Here is a 20,315-nt window from a genome sequence, read left to right on the forward strand (position 1 = left end):
TCAGGGGCCCTTCCTGGGACCAGGATTATTAAATATCTTCATTGGTAACACGGACAGTGCTGTTGAATGCACCTTGGCAGATTTGTGGATGACACCAAGCTTGAGACGTCCTCTTGCCACACCTGAAGGATGGGATGTCATCCAGAGGGACCTGGACAGCTCGAGAAGTAGGTACATGGCAATCTGATGTGGTTTAACAAGACCAATGCAAGGTGCCCAGAGTCAGGGCAACCCCTGATATCAGCCCAGGCTGGGGAGTGGGCAGAGTGAGAGCAGCCCTGCCCAGAGGGGCTTGGGGGTGCTGGTGGGTGAGAGGCTGGACATGACCCAGCCATGGGCACTCCCAGCCCAGAGAGCCAAACCTGCACTGGGCTGCATCAAAAGCAGCCTGGGCAGCTGGTAAAGGGAGGGGATTCAGCTCTCTGCTCTGCTGGTAAAGGGAGGGCATTCTGCCCTCTGCTCTGCTGGTAAAGAGAGGGGATTCTGCCCTCTGCTCTGCTGGTAAAGGGAGGGGATTCTGCCCTCTGCTCTGATGGTAAAGAGAGGGGATTCTGCCATCTGCTCTGCTGGTCAAGGGAGGGGATTCTGCCCTCTGCTCTGCTTTGGTGAGACCCCACCTGCAGTGCTGCATCCAGCTCTGGGGTCCCCAGCAGGGAAGGTGTGGACCTGTTGGAGCAAGTCCAGAGGAGGGCCAAGTTTATTAGATGAAGCACCTTTCCTATGCGGAAAGGCTGAGAGAATTGGGATTGTTCAGCCAGGAGAAGAGAAGGCTTTGGGGTGCTGTAATTGTGGCCTTCCTCCTGAAGGGAGCCTGCAAGAAAGATGGAGAGAAACTTTTTGCAAGAATGTGTAGTGAAAGGACAAGGGGCAATGGATTATTTAAATTGATAAAATGTTAGGAGGAAGTTCTTTACTGTGAGGGTGGTGAAACACTGAAACAGGTTGCCCAGAGAAGCTGTGGATGCCCTGTTTCTGGAAGTATTTAAGATCTGGCTGGGTGGGTCTCTGAGCAACCTGGTCTAGTGGAAGGTGTCCTGCCCACAGCAAGGGGCTTAGGTCCCTTCCAACCCAAACCATTTTATGGGTTTTGTAACTTTGTTGAGAAAATGTTGATTCAGAATATAGTTATTTTAATACATTTCATAGACATAAATTTCTAATATGCATGTCTGAGATTTGCAGCAAGGTTGAAAATATTTTTTGCTTTTTGCAGTATTTAGTGTAGCGTAGAAAGAAATAAAAAAGAGGTTAATCCAACCCCCATATTGAGTTGCATGAACTTCCCACTGGAGAGAAATGGGGTTGCTGCTTCAATGCTTAAGCTGATGGCAGCATGTGCAGCTGTCAGGCCAGCTTGCTTTGGCCATTGCTACTGGGTGGATGTTCTTTCCAGCTTTGCAGAGGCCTGTCACATGAAAATTAGTTTTAAACAGATATGTTTAAAAACCTTAACCTAAATGTCATCTTGAAGTTCAAAATTATTTTAAAATAAAATCAAGTTCATAGCCATCCTATTATAGAGTTTTTCCTTATACAGTACCATTACATAAGTACAAAGATTCTTCCTTAAAGGTGTGATCCCATTTTGAAAATATTTAGCACATGCTTACCCCAGAAAAATTTTAGGTGACTTCATTCCACTATTAATTTGTGAATAACTGAGGGAGAATTAACAGATAAAAATATCTGACCAGACTTTGATAGCATAAAAATATTGTAAAAATTAGATGAGTGTTCTCCCCCTGACTGAAACTCATATGTTAGGAAAGGTATAAGAACAGGACAAGGGTGTGTGATACTTAATCTTGGTACTTTCTATTCTCCCGCTATTTGCACTTTAAAATATCTCTGAGCCAAATGTGATGTTAAGTGTACCATATATTTCTCTATTCTCTTCTGTATTGCAGTAAAATTTTCTTATCCAATCCCCTGTATTGATTCAAAGACAGATTTGCCAGGGATTTCACAGTTGAAACTACATGGTATTTATTCCCTTAGTGTTTGTCTATGTTGTTCTAAAATATGTCTCCTGTTGACTAAATTCACAATTTAGTGGGTTGAAAGGGTCCCTAAGGACCATCTGGTTCCAGTCCCCTGACATCAGTGGAAACACCTTCCACTGGGTTGCTCAGAGCCTCCTTCAAACTGGCCTTGGACACTTCCAGGAATGGGATGGGCACAGCTTCTCTGGGGAACCTGTTGCAGTGCCTCACCACCCTTACAATAAATCCCTCTGTTTCTTCTGGCCTTAGTGCAGGCAACCCACCACAGCAATTTCGGTGCTGGTAATCAGACACACTCTGCTGTTCACCCTGATTTAAAAGCTGATCTTCATGCTCATTTTCAAAACCAAAAAGTTTGGGGGGGATTTTGGTTTTTGTGATTTTTTTTGGGGGGTGGGGGTGGGTTTGTTTTGTTTTTGTGGGGTTTGATGCTGTTTTTTGTTTGTTTGAGTTTTTTTTTGTTTTGTTGTGTTTTTTTGTATTTCATGACCTGTTTTTTTTTACAAACATGTCATAAATAAAAGTACTTGGGTACTTGGTGATTAGCAGATAGGGTAAATTTACCTGGCTTCCAGTGAGTTCTGCTCAACCCTGTTTTTATTTTTCTTTTATGTTGTTCTTGTTGTTACTGCATATTTTTTTAAAGTATATTAATTAAGAAATTAGGAGTTGAAACATTCTAAACCACCTAACCATACAATTAATTAAGCTTTTCAGGCAACTGTATTATACATGTGATTGCATTTATCTTCATTAGTGCTGGAAGTAGGGGTGTATAGCTTTACCTTATCAATAATTACCTTTAAATCCTAGGTAATGTAAAAAAGTACTCCAAGTACTTTTTGGAGAGTGTAAAGACTTTACTGTCTTGTCTTAGTGGATTATGTGCCATACTTTTCCTATCCTCCCCCTACATCTTAATGCCTCTCTCTGCAGGCTGCTGGGGTTTGGAAGATGACAATGTGAATACATTGAATGCAATTGAAATAAGAAAATAAATTTATATGGTTGCACAACATGCTGTGAAAAAAGGTTATGATGGTAGAAATAGACAGTTTGGGGAAGCAAGCAGAAACATTCTCGTAAGCAGAAAGGAAGCAGTTGAAAGAATGTACTCATTCTATTTTCTCCTTATGAGGAGAGAGAAGCTAAAAACCTTGGACTTCTCCAGCAGAGATAGTGGTTCATCAACTCAAAATGTGTGGATTTCTTCAGGACAAATGGTGGCTGAATACTGATGGCTGATATGCTGTGTTTTAAGGCAAAACTGCTGGCAGTCAAGATGAAAATCTTCAGCTATTGTGATAATTTTCTTTTCTACAAGTTACTGCCTAGCTATTCCAAACTATGAAAATAGAAGTGCAATTGCAGTAGAGATTAGGGCTGACAAATGTTCATTTTTGAGGGCTGTTTCTTCCATTATTATCGTGATAGCATTGGAACAGCTTTTAACATGTCATCAGTGTTTCTAAGATAAGCATCAGTCTTGTATTTTTTTCCAGGGTTTTACAGTGTGGCCTGCCAAATTGCTGTTGCTCCAGGCTGAGCATTTCAGTGTTTCTTATCCAAAGAACAGTTTTTAAATTGTCGTGGTATTCTAAAGTATAGTGGCCAAAACACAACATTACAAGTTAGCTTTTTAAATACCATTTAAATGCTTCTGTAACTCAAAAATATTTTTTTAATTAAAACTTAAAATTGGGAGCAATAATTCCTAACATCTAGAAAAGTTTTAATTGAGTAGAAACATCAGATTTGCTTGATAGTGAGTAATAATTTCAAATCATACATCATCCTCAGTGTATCATTATAACTTCAAAATTGTAGGTAGTAAAGGAATGCTGTGGGGTTTCTTGGCACAAAAAATATACTGAGAATTGTACTTTTTGGTGTGATGGGGTAACGTGGCAAGCAGGAACCTTTAGAATTGCTTTGTGTAGAAAGATAGTTAAACTTTTGTTTGACACTGAAATAAACAATAGACCTCCATAGATACAGTTTTCACCATAGTCTGACATGAAGAATAACCTTGGGAAGCCTTTTCTGTTTGTGTGAAACATAGTCAGTGTAACAAACATAGTATTTACATGAGTGCATTAGCAGAGGACTGGATTTGATGATTCAGGAAGCTTGTTCCAGTCATGTGTTTCTGGGGCTTAGAGCCATGAATGTGCTCAGCATGCAGACATGTTTCCATTCTATTATTTTGGCCACATGAGGATAATTACGTAAAGTAGATATATGAAGTTCTTTGTAAAGACAATTAGTGCTGGAAGTACTTAAAAAGTAGCAAAAAAACCCATATTTTTCAAGATTCTTTTTTGAAAAAAATGAAGTAACAGATCATGAGGAATCCAGGCAATAGAGTTATCTTTTTTTCAAATCAGTTATTAAAGCCTTGGAAGTCAATACATAAGGGAGCTTTTAACCTTGCAGACTGAATTATAAGATGCAGCAGTTTTTACTGCAGAATTTTAAACAAGAAGTTACTGCTGTGGGGAATTTATTAGTCCTTTGTGCTGTCTTGTATGATAGCAGAGTTAATTCAATGTAGTTTACTTTTGATTCAACAATTTGTTTTTGTTTGTTGATTGTTTCTGGCCTTCTCACTACTGCTGAAGTTGTATACATGGTGTTTTTATTTATTGTCTTCCTGACAGGCTTTTAAGAACAATGCCCTACATTAGTGTGTCTGTGTTTACCTTATTGGCAGCTTCTTCTGGGGTTTCTTGGTGACAGACCTTTTTTTTTTATTTCCTTGCCTGTGTGTGGATGAGGATCTTTTTCCTAATCTGTGTTATCTTGTCCATGCTCTGTCCTTCCTTTCCTCATTCTTCTCACTGGTGCCACTTCCCTGCAGTCTCTGTCCCCCTGCTGTGCTGTCCCTTGCTCCACTTGTGCCTCAGCAGCCTTTTCTCCATGTTTTTGTCCTGCCTGCTGTTGAGTTTAAGGGAGGGACATCAGTGCACATGTGTGTACTTTAAAGGAAGTGCTGCCTGTAGCAAGCTGAAGCAAATCTAACCTGAGAGGCACAGAAGGTGTATTAGACATTAAAGCTTTTACCTACTGCATTTAGGAAGAATACTTCAGAGTAGAGTATTGTTGGTGCATCATGAAGATGCAGAGCCTGTTGTGGTATCATGTACTGTGGAGTACTTGGACAGGCCAAGGATGTGGAGTGCAAAACAGTTGTAGACAAAGGGCTGAAATTCAGTAAGGCAGTGCCTCTAAAGTCAGTCCTGCTGCAGGGTCACTGGCACATCCTGTCAGTCCTTCCATAAAGAGATGATTAGAGTTTATTTAATTCTACTAATGAGTACTTGATAGTTTGTTCCTTTTTTTGTTACATAAGCAAATTAATATGACATGTAAGATTCATCCTTAAATTACATCCCAGAGCCACAGACTGTTGTTCAAGTGAACTATCGAAGAACTAGAGAGGCAGTTATGAAAATACTGTAATGGCTGTCAGGTAGATGCCATCTCAGTCTATAAGGAACCTTGACATCTGTGGCTCAGTTGAATGAAAATAATGTTTTTAATGACTCTTTTAGCCCTGTGCTTTGCAGACAGCAGCATGAGCTACCTCTAGCTTTCTGTGGAAGGCTGGGCTTTTTACAATCGATCACTGATACATTTACACAAGATCTGAGTAACCAAAATTGCATTAAATACTACAGGAGCATTTATAAACAAATACCCAATCCAAGAATTTGGTATAGTTGTCAGAAAGCCAGTAATATTAAAATACATTTATCTCCTTCAATGCATGCATTTTGGGAAATTATATGTTGGATAACTTTTTTTGTTTCTGGGAGTGCATGCTGTCTCAACACTCTTCATGGGACACGTAAAGCTGTTTTTAAGCGTATATTACTACACAGCTGTTAAATTTTTATGATCTGAAACTTTAAATCAGGTAGTCTTTGATAAAATACATACTTGTTGAATTAAGCTTTGTGGCCACATATTCACATTGTTTGTTTAAATTGAGATGCCCAATTAGTGTTTCAAATAGTAACGTGGTCTGCAAAACATTTACTAAATAACACTGTTTGTTCCTAAGGCCTTCTGAGGTATTGAAATATTGCTTGCAAGACTGCCATGCCTGGAGGGGAATACATGTGAAGAATGATTTTAGCCTTTATAAGCTAGTTTTTTTTCCAGTAATTTTTTTGTTACCAGTGAAGAAAAGCTTTGGCAAACTGAATCTGTATGGATTGGAGGAGGAATCACCTTTCTCTGTGAATAATCCCTATTAAAGCATCCCTGCTGGTAGCTGTATTAAAGTCTCTCTGTGAATTTGTTTCCCATGTGTGTATGATTCAGTTAACTAAACAGCTTCCTTAAACACCTCTCTCCCTTGCTTTCCCACCACCACAAAAAAAAGAAACCACCAAGCAGCCAAAGCTCGACAACAAACAAACCAAACCCCACAATCACTACCAGCTTGGATAAAAAGGGTGCTCTTACAACAGCTCCAGTGCAGCTCAGCCCATACCTGTCCATGCAACCCACTGAGGTGGTGCCTAAGTGTTCATGTTCAGCCTGAAGGCTGGTTACAAGTGATGTTCTTCAGGACCATCTTGTTTCATGTCCATGATCTTGAGAGGAGATAGGAGATGCTTATTAAGTTTGGCAACACTAGCCTTAGACTCTCCTAGTCTGTATCAATAAGAAAGAACACAACCAGAATACTGAGGGAGATCTCCCCCTCTATTTGGCACTTATTGGGTAAGAGCCTTCACAAATATGGTCTGAATTCAGCATTATCACTGCCTTTGGAGAATGTGAGCCTAAGAGCCCTTCCAAGGCTTGCTTCCACCTGAATAATTCTGTGATTCATTTAACTTACATTTGAGGCTCTCAAAATGTGCCCCCTTTTGTGTTCCGGTTGTTCCTTCCAAACCTTAATGTTTAAGGGACTGCTCAGGAGATGGGCTAAACAAACACATGGAATGCTATACTAATCATGATAAAATTGTATTGTTGCAGCTTAATAGGTTATAATACAGATCTGTGGGTTTTTTTCAGTGATTTTGTGTCAGTTTCTTTGAGTAGCTGATAAATTGGTTAATACTTACTTATTCATTCACATAGTGGGGATAGTATGTCCTGTTAGTCGTGCTTTCTTGCCCATGGAATTCTCAGTTTTGAAATCTGGTTCTGCCTCTGAACCCATTCTGTATAAAACTTGTCTGTATCAGGTTTTTTTCACCTCACCTACATTGTGTGCAGATGCTCTCTATCTTTGTAGGTCCCCAGCCTCCAGCTGCATGGCAGTACAAGCCTACTGTGAAACACAAATGTCTCTGTGCCTTAGCCAGAGGATCAGTCAGTTGGAGCTGTGTTGTGTTACAAGTTTTCAGTGTCTTACCCCCATACATGTTTTTGTGTTTTAGGGCTCTTCCTGAAAATCATTAGTTGCAACTGTTGACTGCTTGCACTCTCGTGCAAACGCAAGTGACATCGCCCCCTTGGCCAGAGAGGCTCTGTCACTGTGCTGGTTCTGATGGCCAATCTCTTGTGTCACTTCATAGTTAAAAATGCAGAACAGATTGTATTTGAAAAGTATAACATAAAGTAGTCCTGGAATAACAGAATCTAACTCCTGGCCTTGTGCAAGACACCCCAAGAATCGTACCATGAGCCCAAGAGCATTGTCCAAACTCTTCCAAATCAGGCTTTGTGCTGTGACCACTTCCCTAGGGAGCTGTTCCAGTGCCCAGCAACCCTCTGGGTGAAGAACCTTTTCCAGATATCCCACCTAAACCTCTCCTGACTCAGCTTTGTGCTATTTCCTTGAGTCCTGTCACTGGTCACAAGAGTAAAGAAGAGATCAGTGTCTCCCCCTCTTCTTGTGAGGATGTTGAAGGCCACAATGAGGTCTCCCCTCAGCCTCCCCTTCTCCAGGCTGGACAGACCAAGGGACCTCAGACAGCTCCCCTCCAGACCCTTTACCATCCTTGTGGCCCTCCTTTGGATGCTCTCCAACAGTTTAATCTCTTTCTTACATTATGGCACTCAGAACTGCCCCCAGTGCCCCAGGGCAGAACAGAGCAGGACAATCCCTGCCTTGCCCTGCTGGCCATGCTGTGCCTGATGCCCCCAGGACAGGGTTGGCCCTCCTGGCCCCAGGGCACTGCTGGCTCAGGTTCAGCTTGCCATGGACCAGGCCCCCAGGTCCCTTTCTGTGGCACTGCTCTCCAGTCTCTACACACCACCAGGGCTGCCCCATCCCAGGTGAATAATCTGGCACTTGCCCTTGTTGAACTTTATATGGTTGCTCAGCTTTCTGACTTGTCAGTGGTCTCTCTGCCCTTGACAGGAGTTGACAATTTAATATTGTTAGCAAAGTTTCATGGTATTACTTTGAGTCCTGTGTCCGGGTGATTAAAATGAAGATGTGGAGGAGAACTGGGCTGAGGATGGATCCTTGTGGAACCCCATCAGTGGCAGGTCACCAGTCTGGGGTCACCCCATTCACTGTAACCCTTGGTGCCCATGATCCAGCTGGTCACCCATTGTGTAACAGGGCTGTCCAGCTGTGAGCAGGATGCTTTCTCCAGAAGGACGCTGTGAGAGACAGTATCAAAAGCTTTGCTGAAGTCCCAAAGGCTTCATCTGCTGGCTTTCCTAGATCAGTGGGTTATAGAATGAGATCAGTTTGACAAGCAGGACTTTCCTCCATGAAGCTGTGCTGGCTCTGACCAATGACTGCATTGTCCTCCAGGTGTTTTTCAGTACCTCCCAGAATAATCTTTTCCATGGAGTCTTTGACCTTTTTGTTGCAAATATTTAAAGAGATGCCAGTAATTTGAGGTAGCAAACTGAAAGAGAATTATTTTCTGTGGTTTCTCTTCTGACTTGTTTGTTCTGTGCACTTCACTGCTTTTTGGACACAGTCATTTCATTGATGGGTGAGCTGAACACATCCATTCACATGCTGTGTGAGGAGTTTTGGGGTGCAAATATGTCAGTCAAGGAAACTGAAAAGGTTAACAAATATTGCAAGCACTTGAAAGAAAGATCAGAATACAAGGAATATGTGTGGTTGTTTGGATTTTGTTTCTTACTGGACAGCAGCAGTGGCATTTACTAGTACATTGAATTAACAGGCAGAAACTCCTATGGTGTATGCCATGATTTAGACTATCATCACTTTATATTACATAAAAGCTTGCTGGCTGACCTTCAGCCTCTTCTGGGGCTGAATAGTTATGCCTCTCCTATACCAATGTCATTTGCAGTTCCTCTAAAGTTTGCATATTTCTAAAACAACTTTAATTTTGATTCATCTGCAAATTAGATCCACTGTGAAGTAATAATGATTTGAATAATTATTGTTGCTTTCAGAGACTTACAAACTGTTCTTCCTCATCTGAATTCTTGGATTTAAGTGTTGTGGGAAATGCTGTAGTGCTGCCAGACATGTTTGTGTTTGCAGCTCGCACAGATCTATTTCAAGTGCCAGTATTTTTATAACTTTTGGGAGTAGAGACTATGACATTTGAGATATGTCTGTTAACATAAATAACTTTAACCTGAGCACTTTCAGTCTGCGTGGTATAACTCAATCAATTGCGCAGTGATTGAGTGATTATATTCCTTAGTCAACATTAGTTTCAGGGAAGCTCAGCACATTAAAAAAAATAGGAAATTGAGCTGTTGTAGGTTTGAAATTGAAGTACAGCTGAGCTTTTTCCTGTGTCCTAGTTGTTGTCGTGAAGTCATCTGTAAATGCTTCTAATTTATCACTTTGGATGGAAGTAAAACATGGAGATTTTTTAATTGTAGCATCAGGGTTCAGTGTGAATTCTGTTGCTTTTCCTTTTTATTAAAATTTCTAGTTTGCAGCCGGGTTTTTTGGGATACACTTTTTAAACTTTTAAAGTTATTATATTTTTCACACCAGACAATTTAGAGGCATGTTACTGCTAAACTATCCTGTACTTTGTTTATTGCCTTGTTCTGTACATTGCCAAATTTTGATGGTACAAGTGCTGCCTTAACAGAACTGTTAGTGACTGTTGGAACAGCACAATGCAGCACACGCAGTTGTGTTCGCACAAAGCAAAGAATAAACCTCTGTCTGTGAGTGTTCATTGGTTTCAATAGGCTTTTCAGTAGCTCTGCATATTACAATTCTTAGCACCTAGAGTACATTCATATTCATTACAGCAGTACAGTTCAGCCCCTGCTCGTGATTCTTTTTCTTTTCCATCCCTTTCTCTCTACCAGAGGGTGAAGTAGAATGATTTTTTTAGTGCTAGCAATGTGCTCTAGAAGATGTTATGGCTCTTTTCTCAAAATGATGGAAAATGCATCTTTTGGCTTCTTCCATCTTATAAAGAACATGTTAAATACCAGAATATTTAAAGCTTTTTGGAATCTTTCATGATGACCCTTGTGGCTATTGAGACTGAGAGGTGCTGGGCATGTATGGCATGCAGTCGTTTCTATGAACAATTAGTGGAAGAACTGATTGGTATGTAATAGTCCCATCTTTTAAAGCTCTGAGTACTTGCTTCTTTATTTGAATGTACTGAGGATGGGGGGATTGGTTCTTTGAATGCTAGACAGCTGTTTAAAATGCTTTTTTTGTTTGCTTGTAACTTGACTGTTTTATTTGAACACTGTAAATCAAATGGCTTTTGATAGTCTGCCCCTGTTTTATTGTAGATGTCTGTCTCTTGAGCTCAAACTTACTGATACAATGCGTGTGGGTTTTGCTTATGCATGCAAACAAAAATCTCTACTTGCAAATAATATTGAGAGATTACCAAATAATTCCTGTTTCTTTTGCACACAGCAAAATTGATTTTTTTTGCCTTTATCTCTAATGTACAATTATCATCCCTATGAAATTAAACAAGCTTCTCTTAATGAAAAAAAGAGTACATTTGACAGTGTGAATTAAATGGACCCTTTTGTTTGTTAGAATGACTTCATGTTTAAGATATCTGATATCCCAGTAATGAGAAGTTCAGACAGCTATTTGATTTGAGCATTTGATTAATGCATTTAATATGTTAATATATGGCATATTACCTTTATAGATGAACCGACTAGTCCTAGTATTGACCATGATATTGCACACATTCCTGCTTCTGCTGTTATTTCTGCATCTGCTTCTCAAGCACCAGCTATAACAGCTGTTCCTCCCAGTCCTACATCTCCAATCCCTTTAATTCGGCGACAACTTTCACATGATCATGGTGAGCGTTGATTTCATTCTTGTTCTCTTGCAACTTTTTTCCTTTCACACTCTGGAAATCAGGAGTGAAAATTGTAGACACTTCATTGCTTGAAATAAATCACAAAAATAAATTCAAGTTCCTGCATACTCAAAAATATGTATTTCTTTGTAGAATCCATCCGGCCTAGTGTCCTGGATAGCCAGCCTGCTACAAAAACAGAGAGATCAAAGTCATATGATGAAGGACTGGATGACTACAGAGAAGAGGGAAAATCGTGAGTTCATGGAAAAATTAACTTAATTTGGACATCTGTTTTTTTAAGTGTTTAAAATCTCATTTTAACATTTGTTTTTCTTCCTACAGATCCATTAAGCATGTGTCTAGTTTAAAGGGGATTAAGGTAGGTAAATATATATGTATAACAACTCCTAAACATTACCCATACTGCTGTGATAAATGGTTTGAATTGTACAGGTCTGTTTTATGAAGTGATGTGCTAAACAGACAGGAAGTTTATTGGAATTGCTACTGATCAAGTTGCTGATGTATGCATCATAAAAGTAAACATGGTCTCTTTTCCCTGGACCCGTCACATGGTCCTTGATTTTCATTTTCCTCATTCTCTGTAAACAAAGCATATTAAACATGGTGGCTTTTTGTGAAAACTCACTAATGAGAGTCTAAGATTTGTGGAGTTTCTCAAAGTATTCTTGGCATGTGTAAGGCATGTGCAAGTTTACACACTATTGTTGTGTGTAAACTTCAGAAATTGTTTGGCTGGGACTATATTCCTGGGGACATTTTTAAACTGAGAAACATTTTGAATGTAGGAACTGTAGGCAAATGCCTATAGAATTACACTGTGGAATTCTTTCTGTGATGTTTGCCCTAGGTCCCAGACAGCCAGAAATCTTCAGAAGACTCTGGTTCCCGGAAAGATTCTTCTTCAGAGGTGTTTGGTGATGCCTCCAAAGAAGGATGGCTCCATTTTCGACAGCTTTTTACAGACAAAGGAAAGGTACCTGTCATGTTTGGGGTTTTAACCTAGGACAAATGCCAAGCTGGTGGCAAACTAAGATAAGAAACTTCAGGCCTTCCAGTTTAGGTTTTCTTATTTTTTTGGAGGGTATAATATCAATAAGAACATAAAAATTTTAGATCTGTTAGAAATTGACTTCAGTAAATTCCTCAGCTTTGTCTACATACTGCTTTCCAGACTTTTTATTTTTAATTATTTCAAAATTTTAATTTTAATTTTACATTTCAAAGCATCGCTTGAAGTAAACTAATTTCTAATGACTAAATAAATAATAGGAAGCAGTCCCTTGGCAGGTGTAGTTGCACTTTTCCCCTCTCTTCTGATAATGAAAAAAGTTGTAATTTTTGTGAATGTTGTGGAGTTGAGTTCAAATTAACCTGCTGCACCAATATAGACTGATGCTTAGGGAAAATTGGGTGTGTGGAATTGTCATGGTGTGAAAATGCCATTCTGACTTGGAGGCAGTTTAAAAGGCATGGGCAAGAGTTCCCTAAACACCGGACCAGAAATGGTCTCATTCTGTTTCTTACCTGCTGTCACATGTGAACTCACACTCAGTGGGTGGTCTGGGAGGGCAGGTTATGGAACAATTCACTCCTCTCATGGAGAGCACGAGTGAATCCCACTTTGTGTAGTCATTCTGACAGGTGGATAGCTTTTCTTTGTAAAACTTCTGGAGGTAGTTTTGCAATCCAGAAAGGGGCACTGTAACCAGTAAGCAATCTGACACCTTGTTGCTGTTTTTCAGCGAGTTGGTGGGAGCATTCGGCCATGGAAGCAACTGTATGTTGTTCTTCGAGGTCATTCCCTGTATTTGTACAAGGATAAAAAGGAACAAGTGACCCTCTCTGAGGAAGAACAACCTATAAGCATCAATGCCTGCTTGATAGACATCTCGTACTGTGAAACCAAGAGGAAGAATGTGTTCAGACTCACCACATCAGACCGCGAGTATCTGTTTCAGGCTGAGGACAGAGATAATATGTTAGCGTGGATTAAAGCAATACAAGACAACAGCAACTTAAATGACGAGGTGATTTTATATTTAAAGCAGAAGTTGTAGTTTTTGCATTTTAATTAAAAATGTATTGTGTTTTCTTGTAATTAATACTTGAACAGAAGAATTAACTTTTAATTAACCAGTTGACCAGGTTTTAACTGGAACATAAAAGAAAATGAGGTGAAAGGAAGGGTACTGAGTAAATTAACAGAGTTTAAAAAAGTCAATGGAATCAAATTCAGAAAACAGATGTTTGAAATACATTAGTTAATGCTGTTGCTGATTTAACTAAAGATACACTTTATAGTAAACGGATCTGCCAAAAACACCTAAGCTTTTTAAAAAGATAATTGCAGATTTAGGACCAGTGTGGTCCCCCTTCAGACTTGCATTGCAGTGTCTGCAGTAGTACCCTTTGAAGAGTTTCTCAGTAGTTAAAGAATGAAACTTTGAAGAAGCCTGCTTCTCTGATTAAAAGCTGATGTTTCTGTTAATTAAGTCAATGCTTATTGCCAAAGGCAAATAGCTGCTGTTGTACATAAGGTATCAATATCTGTCCCAATATTGTTCAATGTGTTTTCATTGCAGTGATGAGCAACAGAGGAATATTTTTATGTCTGTGGTCATGCACATCTACTCAGATTCAAAATAATTATTCAAAATATTACACAGAGAGAACAAAAAGCAGATTTGAATTCATGTCTTTTTCAGCTGTATTTGTAGTAGCAATTAGTTCTCTAAGTACTATGCACACAGGATTAGATTATTTTGAGTAGCAATATGCATATGCTTGCATTTTTTCTGTTTAAACTTACTTTCAGTTTAAGAGGTGTTAATTAGATCATACTGCTTTGAAAAAAAACCCTGTAAATACCAGTACTTGCTTTGTAATTACTCACTTTCATTTTCCTTGTTGTTTTCAGTGTTTGGTCTTTACTGTTCTCAGGAACTGCCTCTTAGGATGTTTGGTTTGGGTTTTTTTAAAGTGGACTGAATTGTTGAATTCTATACTTATTTGGTTACCAGAAGAGTTAATCATATTCTGAAAGGATTTTTTTTCTATTTTGTTAGATTATAAAGTATTTCTCAATTTATTTTCTAGGATACTGGTGTTACTAGTAGAGATCTAATTAGTCGAAGGATTAAAGAGTACAGTACAATGATGAGGTGGGTGAATTATGGTGCCAGTGGTCTTTGTAGAGTTTTTATTTAGTTTCTTTCAACTGAAGTAGCCTCTCTTGTTCAGTTCTTCAAGCAGCAAAACAGAACCATCTCCCAAAACACCTCGCCAGAGTCTGAGTATCAGACAGACTCTACTTGGAACTAAAGCAGAACAGAGGACTCAGAGTCCACATTCTCCTAAGGATGAGACAGAAAGGAAGCTTCTCACTAAAGGTCTGTATGTTTTGTGTATTTCTGTAGTTCCCTTCTGCCCCAGTGCAAGGCCATCTAAGTGCCCTTCTCAGATATTTTTGAATTCATTAATATACAGATGCAAAGCAAGTATTAGCCCAGGGGTTTTAAGCTTCAGCTTTAATTGCTCATTTCTAGGAACTACTTAATCTCAGATCCTGAAACTTTTATTTTACTTCCCTCTCAAAAAGTTTTTATGGATTTTTTTCCTTCAGCTCTATGTCGGGCTAACAGTAGTAAACACAGGTGTTAAGCTTCTTGAGAGCAAAATTTTGCCAATCTTTGGAAATAATTATGTGTGTAATTCATACTTCTGTCTCCTGCTGACTCAGAACTGATAAGGTAAATTTTTCCACTAAAGTGCTTCCAAAGTATAGAAAAGATTTTTTTTTTGTCTTAATTTTTAAAACACAGGAGTGAACTTGTATTATTTTTTCCAGAACAAAATTAATGCCTCCTGAGTTCTAAAAAAGTATGATGAGCTGGCACTGCAGACTTGAATCAGTATCTGAGCTCCATCAAAAAATGTCACTATCTATTCTTTTTTATTCTCTTTTTCTTTTATTTTACTTTTTTTTCGCCACATAGTGTGTAGACATATAGTACTTCACATCAGATTGTTGTTTAAAAAACATTGTGTACAAATTCAGGCAACTGGATAAGCAACCACTTTTGATCAACCACTTTGGAGTGATTCAGTCTTGAATTTAAGCTGTCGATGAATTCTGGTTTTTGTTGCCAAAAAATGTCTCTTTGTTTCTGCAAAGCTACACATGTAACTAAATGGCACATGTTGGGTAAACCTCAAATCTACTGAAAGAATATCTCCAGAAATAAGAAAGAAGTACTTATTGTGTTAGATGACTTGCAGTGCAAGATAAATGGGAATTGCAGTTTGTTACAAGAATTCTATAGGAGATGTAAACAGAGCAACTGAACTTTTAATCTGATTTTTGGATAGAGAATATTTGAAGTGAGTAATGTTTGGAATTACTTAGGAGTGACTAAAATCTGATAATTTCTGAAGAATGAGTAAGTCTGCACAAGTGTGAGCATGGCTCTAGAGTCTGATGGGTATTTCGTGCAGCAGTGTGATTCCATGGAGACATAGTGTTGTGATAATAAATGTAGATTTCAATTTTTAAAAATTTTAGTAGTTTATATAAATATCAAGTTTAAATTTAGTAGTTTATCTGCTTTTAGTCTTAGAATGATAAAATGCCACAGTAGCATCCGGCTCCTTGCTTTTCTAAGTCCAGGGTGTGAGTATGTTCAGATTTATCTTTTGAACCACAGAAGAGGAACAGAAGTTGTGTTTAAGACAGATTAATGTTTAATGAGTTGTTGCATAAAGCCAGGCTGGTAAAAGCTGAAAACGCAGCAGGTATCACTTGCTCTTTGCAAATCTGTTACCTGTATTTACAGTTGGTTTAGTGGCATAAATCTTCTTATTTTTCTTCTTTATTTTCTTTTTTTTCCACTGTCCTAACAACAAAAAGATGAGACAAGCCCACCAAAAGACAAAGGGACATGGAGGGGCATTCCAAGCATTATGAGGAAGACATTTGAAAAGAAGCCTTCTGCTGTTGGAACATTTGGTGTTAGACTTGATGACTGTCCTCCAGCTCATACCAACAAAGTATGGAAGTAGAATTTTTCTTTCATTGGGAATGTAAAATACCTTTTAAATCACTTACTTATCTATAGAACTCTTCTTTTTTTTTCAGTATATTCCACTGATTGTTGATATATGCTGCAAACTGGTTGAAGAAAGAGGTCTTGAGTACACAGGTATTTACAGAGTGCCTGGAAATAATGCTGCCATCTCAAGTATGCAAGAAGAGCTCAACAAAGGAATGACTGACATTGATGTTCATGATGATGTAAGTCTTTAATCACACTAGTTTCATATTAAAATCCCCAAAACTTTTGGTTGTGTTGTGATCATAGGAGTATAAAGCATGTCTGACCTTTTCTTTTAAACACGTAGAAATGGCGTGACCTGAACGTGATCAGCAGTTTGCTGAAATCCTTCTTCCGAAAGCTCCCAGAGCCCCTCTTCACCAACGGTGGGTTGTTTTCTCTACAGTTTTGTCTTAGGAATTGCAGTTGAACAGTTGTCTTACAACATTCAGATGATTTGAGAGAAAATTTAGGGAAATCATCCCCACTCTGCATTAAATGTTGTCTTTCCTAAAGAGTAGGGAGTCATGGTGATCATCTTAGGAATGAGAGGTGTAAATATAATTTCTGTGATGTGAAGGGATTATGAATATGGAACCAAAAGAGTAAACCTTTAATTTCTGCTATTGCAGTATTCAGTGAAAGCTAATTTTTTTCCCCTACTGTCATACAAAATATGACATACACTTATAATATAATGGGCTAATTTATGACTTCCAGAGGTCATTCTTTTATATATGTTACTAGTATTCAGGGGAGAAGTGGGGCTGGCAGATGGGGGTTTGTATGCATACACATATAGATCTAAAAACTCCTATATAATTTCTGCTTTTTTAACAGACAAATATGCAGATTTTATAGATGCAAATAGAAAAGAAGATCCTGTTGAGCGTCTGAAAACACTGAAGAGACTGGTAAACTAAAATCAGTTGTGTTGTAGGTGCACTACCAAATTAGCATTAAATGTTCAGTGTTCTGAATAATGATTGTTTGTTTCAGATTCATGATTTACCTGAACACCATTATGAGACTCTCAAGTTTCTTTCTGCACACCTGAAGACAGTAGCAGAGAACTCAGAAAAAAACAAGGTATTAGAAAGAAACATATAACATATTTTGGTTTGTCTCATTAGTATTATTATGTATTATAATATATATAATAATATATAATATAATACGCAAGTATTATTTTTGTGCAGGATCATTTCTGATTAAGGTGATAATTTATTGTTGTAGATGAAATGAGGAAGTGTTGTTATGTGGAGAAAATTTTTGTAATAGGCTAAGTACTCATGCAGAATATGCACATTTAGTGTGAATTAAGTTTATTCAGACTGATAGTCAGTTTTAACTCCTTGCATCCTAAATTTATCCCAAGTCTAATTTTTCTGTAATCCAATCTAGACCCCAGTAAGACTGTGCCTGGGCAGGATACAGGTGAATAAACCTGCTGACAGACGTTGTCACATCAGCTTTCTCTGAAGCCTGGCTTATGGATGCTTGAGATTTTTAAGACTAGGACTTGCTATAGTTACTTAAATGATTAACCTATAGATGCTGTTTGGCTGGTTTTAAGAAGGAAGATTCATAATATAAATGGTGGTAGTTCATCACTACTGGATCTTTTTCCACCACTAAGTATAACTTTTTGTAATTTAGGTGGTTTGTGTTAAGTGCTCCTCTACATGCTGTAGTCCATCAGTAAATGCTAATAATAGTGTCCCCTTTTTCAGCTCTCAGGGAGGGGTAGCTGAGTGCAAAGCTGTTTATAATATGGGTGTGCTTATGGATGTTTACCTCAGGGCAGATAACGTGGTAGCTTGGCTACCAATGTGCAGCGTACAGGAAAAATTTGATATAATTGATGGTATATAGAAAAGCCTGTGGCCAAATCATTTAAATCATCTTAAATAATTTAAAAGATCAGTTGAATATGGTAGGTCCTGCAAATAATACCTTCCAGTTAAATATGAAAGAAAAGTATTTGTGTGTTCATTTAAAAAATTCAACAGATTATAAACTTTAGTGAAATTACAGACAGTATTATAAGGAAATTATAGTAAATGTCATTTTTAAGTGCAGTCCCTAAAGGAAGCTTCTCCATCGTTTTATGGTTTTGGTGGGCTGTATAAATGTTGTTAAATACTGTTAATATTGTTGAATATACAAGGCTAGATCAATGAGGTGTTGTTACAATTGTGTGACTTGTCAAAAGACACAGTTCAAGAGAGCATTAGGGGCTTGTGTCATGTTTGCAACTTACTTCTGGTAAGCACAAATTCTTTGCCTCCTGTATATTACTGGTCTATTCTATACCAGAAGAGTAAACTCTTAACTTAAAAGAAGTAAGCAAAAATAGAAGGTAAGTTCTCCTGCTGTTTCTTGAAATTATTTGTCACAGATATAACATTAGTTATATACTTAATTCACTGCTAAACTAGTGACCTGATCACACAATGCTGAGCCTGTCTCACAAATAGATGTCTTGGGTCCATGATGTTTGTTCTGCCACCTCCTCTGAAGTTGGTGCAAATTGAATGGGGTCTTTGTTGGTAGATATAATACAGTATTTGACTACCAGCTTAATTTTGTGTGTGTGTCATATAAATGTTTTCAGGAGAAAAACGGGGAACTATCAATGCCTTTTTACAAAACAAAAAATTCTGAAAACATCAGTGTTTCCAAGCAGCAGTGTTTCTTCAAGGAAAGAAGGAAAGATCCCCCTGAAAGTGTAAAGAATATGTCTGGGTTCTTGAGTTTTCTGTGCTTGTGGAGCCATTTGCTTCAGTAGGTTAAGGAAGGCTGGAATTCTCAATTGCAGAAGAGTTGGGTATATTTCTTGCAGCTGCATATAGGAGAGTTTTGTTGTAGTGTAATATCCTATCTGAGTCATGTATTTTTAAAAAACTCTTTCATGTCTTTATTTTAAATGGTTCTCATATATTTTAATAGTGTTGTATTAATATACTTAGCCTATATTACTGTGTTTTCTCATTATAAATGTATGATGTGGAAATATTTCATTTCTTAGATGGAACCAAGAAACCTGGCAATAGTATTTGGTCCAACACTTGTGAGGACATCTGATGATAACATGACACACATGGTTACCCACATGCCAGACCAATATAAAATTGTAGAAACACTCATCCAAAAAGTAAGTGGATGCATTTCATTATTGAAAAAATAAGATCGTGCACAGATCTGACAGCTTTTCTCTCATTGGGCCAGTTTGGGTCTGGTATTTATCCATCAAACTCTCACTTTCAGTAAAATCTATGTTTGATTGTGCCACATTTGGGTTTTGAATTTCTGTGGGGTTTTCACCTTCTTTATTTTAACTTTTAGCATGACTGGTTTTTCACAGAAGATGATGCTGAAGAACCTCTTGTAAGTATTATGGCATAAATACTTGTTTTCCAACTGCCTTAGTTTAGAATCTGCTTCTGCTGCCTCTAGAATGCCTGTATATTTTTTACTATGTCACTGTATGGTTTGCTCTTCAGAAGCACCTTTATAGCTTTTCAGTCCTTGTAGTAATGAATTCTATTCTTTTTTTAAAAAGCAAGCCATGCATTTGTTTTAAAAGCATAAAGGAAAATAGGACACGCTTTCCTCGTGTTCTTCAGGTGAATAATGCAGTTTTCTAAATGCTGTTGAATCGTAATGAACTATTTGTGAAACGATGATGAAGAGATCTTTGTTTATTAACTGTAGACAGCAGTTCAGGAGGAAAACACTGTAGAATCTCAGCCAGTGCCAAACATAGATCATTTACTCACCAACATTGGAAGAACGGGAGTATCTCCTGGAGACGTATCAGGTAACTCTTGCCTGGACAGTGTTAATCCATAGGCTAGAATAACCTACTCTGTTAACTCAGTGTAACTCTCTCTTCCTATTTTCTTTTACTAATAAAATGTTTTCCTTTTTTCCAAAAGATCATTTAACATTTCTTAAAGACTTGAATTGTTGAT

The 20,315-nt window shown here is 38.1% G+C and overlaps 1 protein-coding gene across 3 annotated transcripts in view; it reads left to right on the top strand.

Moving 5' to 3' along the window:
• The window catches only part of ARHGAP21 (Rho GTPase activating protein 21), a 111,465-nt gene that overhangs the window by 85,420 nt on the left and 5,730 nt on the right, over positions 1-20,315 (top strand). For all 3 annotated transcript variants that reach the window (XM_058040028.1, XM_058039879.1, XM_058039962.1), the window contains 15 exons: positions 11,063-11,221; positions 11,375-11,477; positions 11,567-11,603; positions 12,096-12,221; positions 12,991-13,275; positions 14,345-14,409; positions 14,489-14,637; positions 16,155-16,294; positions 16,383-16,538; positions 16,646-16,724; positions 17,179-17,252; positions 17,338-17,427; positions 19,370-19,495; positions 19,687-19,728; positions 20,056-20,161. In XM_058040028.1, the coding sequence (XP_057896011.1) occupies positions 11,063-11,221; positions 11,375-11,477; positions 11,567-11,603; positions 12,096-12,221; positions 12,991-13,275; positions 14,345-14,409; positions 14,489-14,637; positions 16,155-16,294; positions 16,383-16,538; positions 16,646-16,724; positions 17,179-17,252; positions 17,338-17,427; positions 19,370-19,495; positions 19,687-19,728; positions 20,056-20,161 (1,737 nt within the window). The remainder of the gene's footprint in view (positions 1-11,062; positions 11,222-11,374; positions 11,478-11,566; positions 11,604-12,095; positions 12,222-12,990; positions 13,276-14,344; positions 14,410-14,488; positions 14,638-16,154; positions 16,295-16,382; positions 16,539-16,645; positions 16,725-17,178; positions 17,253-17,337; positions 17,428-19,369; positions 19,496-19,686; positions 19,729-20,055; positions 20,162-20,315) is intronic.

Source organism: Melospiza georgiana, chromosome 1 (genome assembly GCF_028018845.1).
Source record: "Melospiza georgiana isolate bMelGeo1 chromosome 1, bMelGeo1.pri, whole genome shotgun sequence".
Classification (NCBI taxonomy): Eukaryota; Metazoa; Chordata; class Aves; order Passeriformes; family Passerellidae; genus Melospiza; species Melospiza georgiana.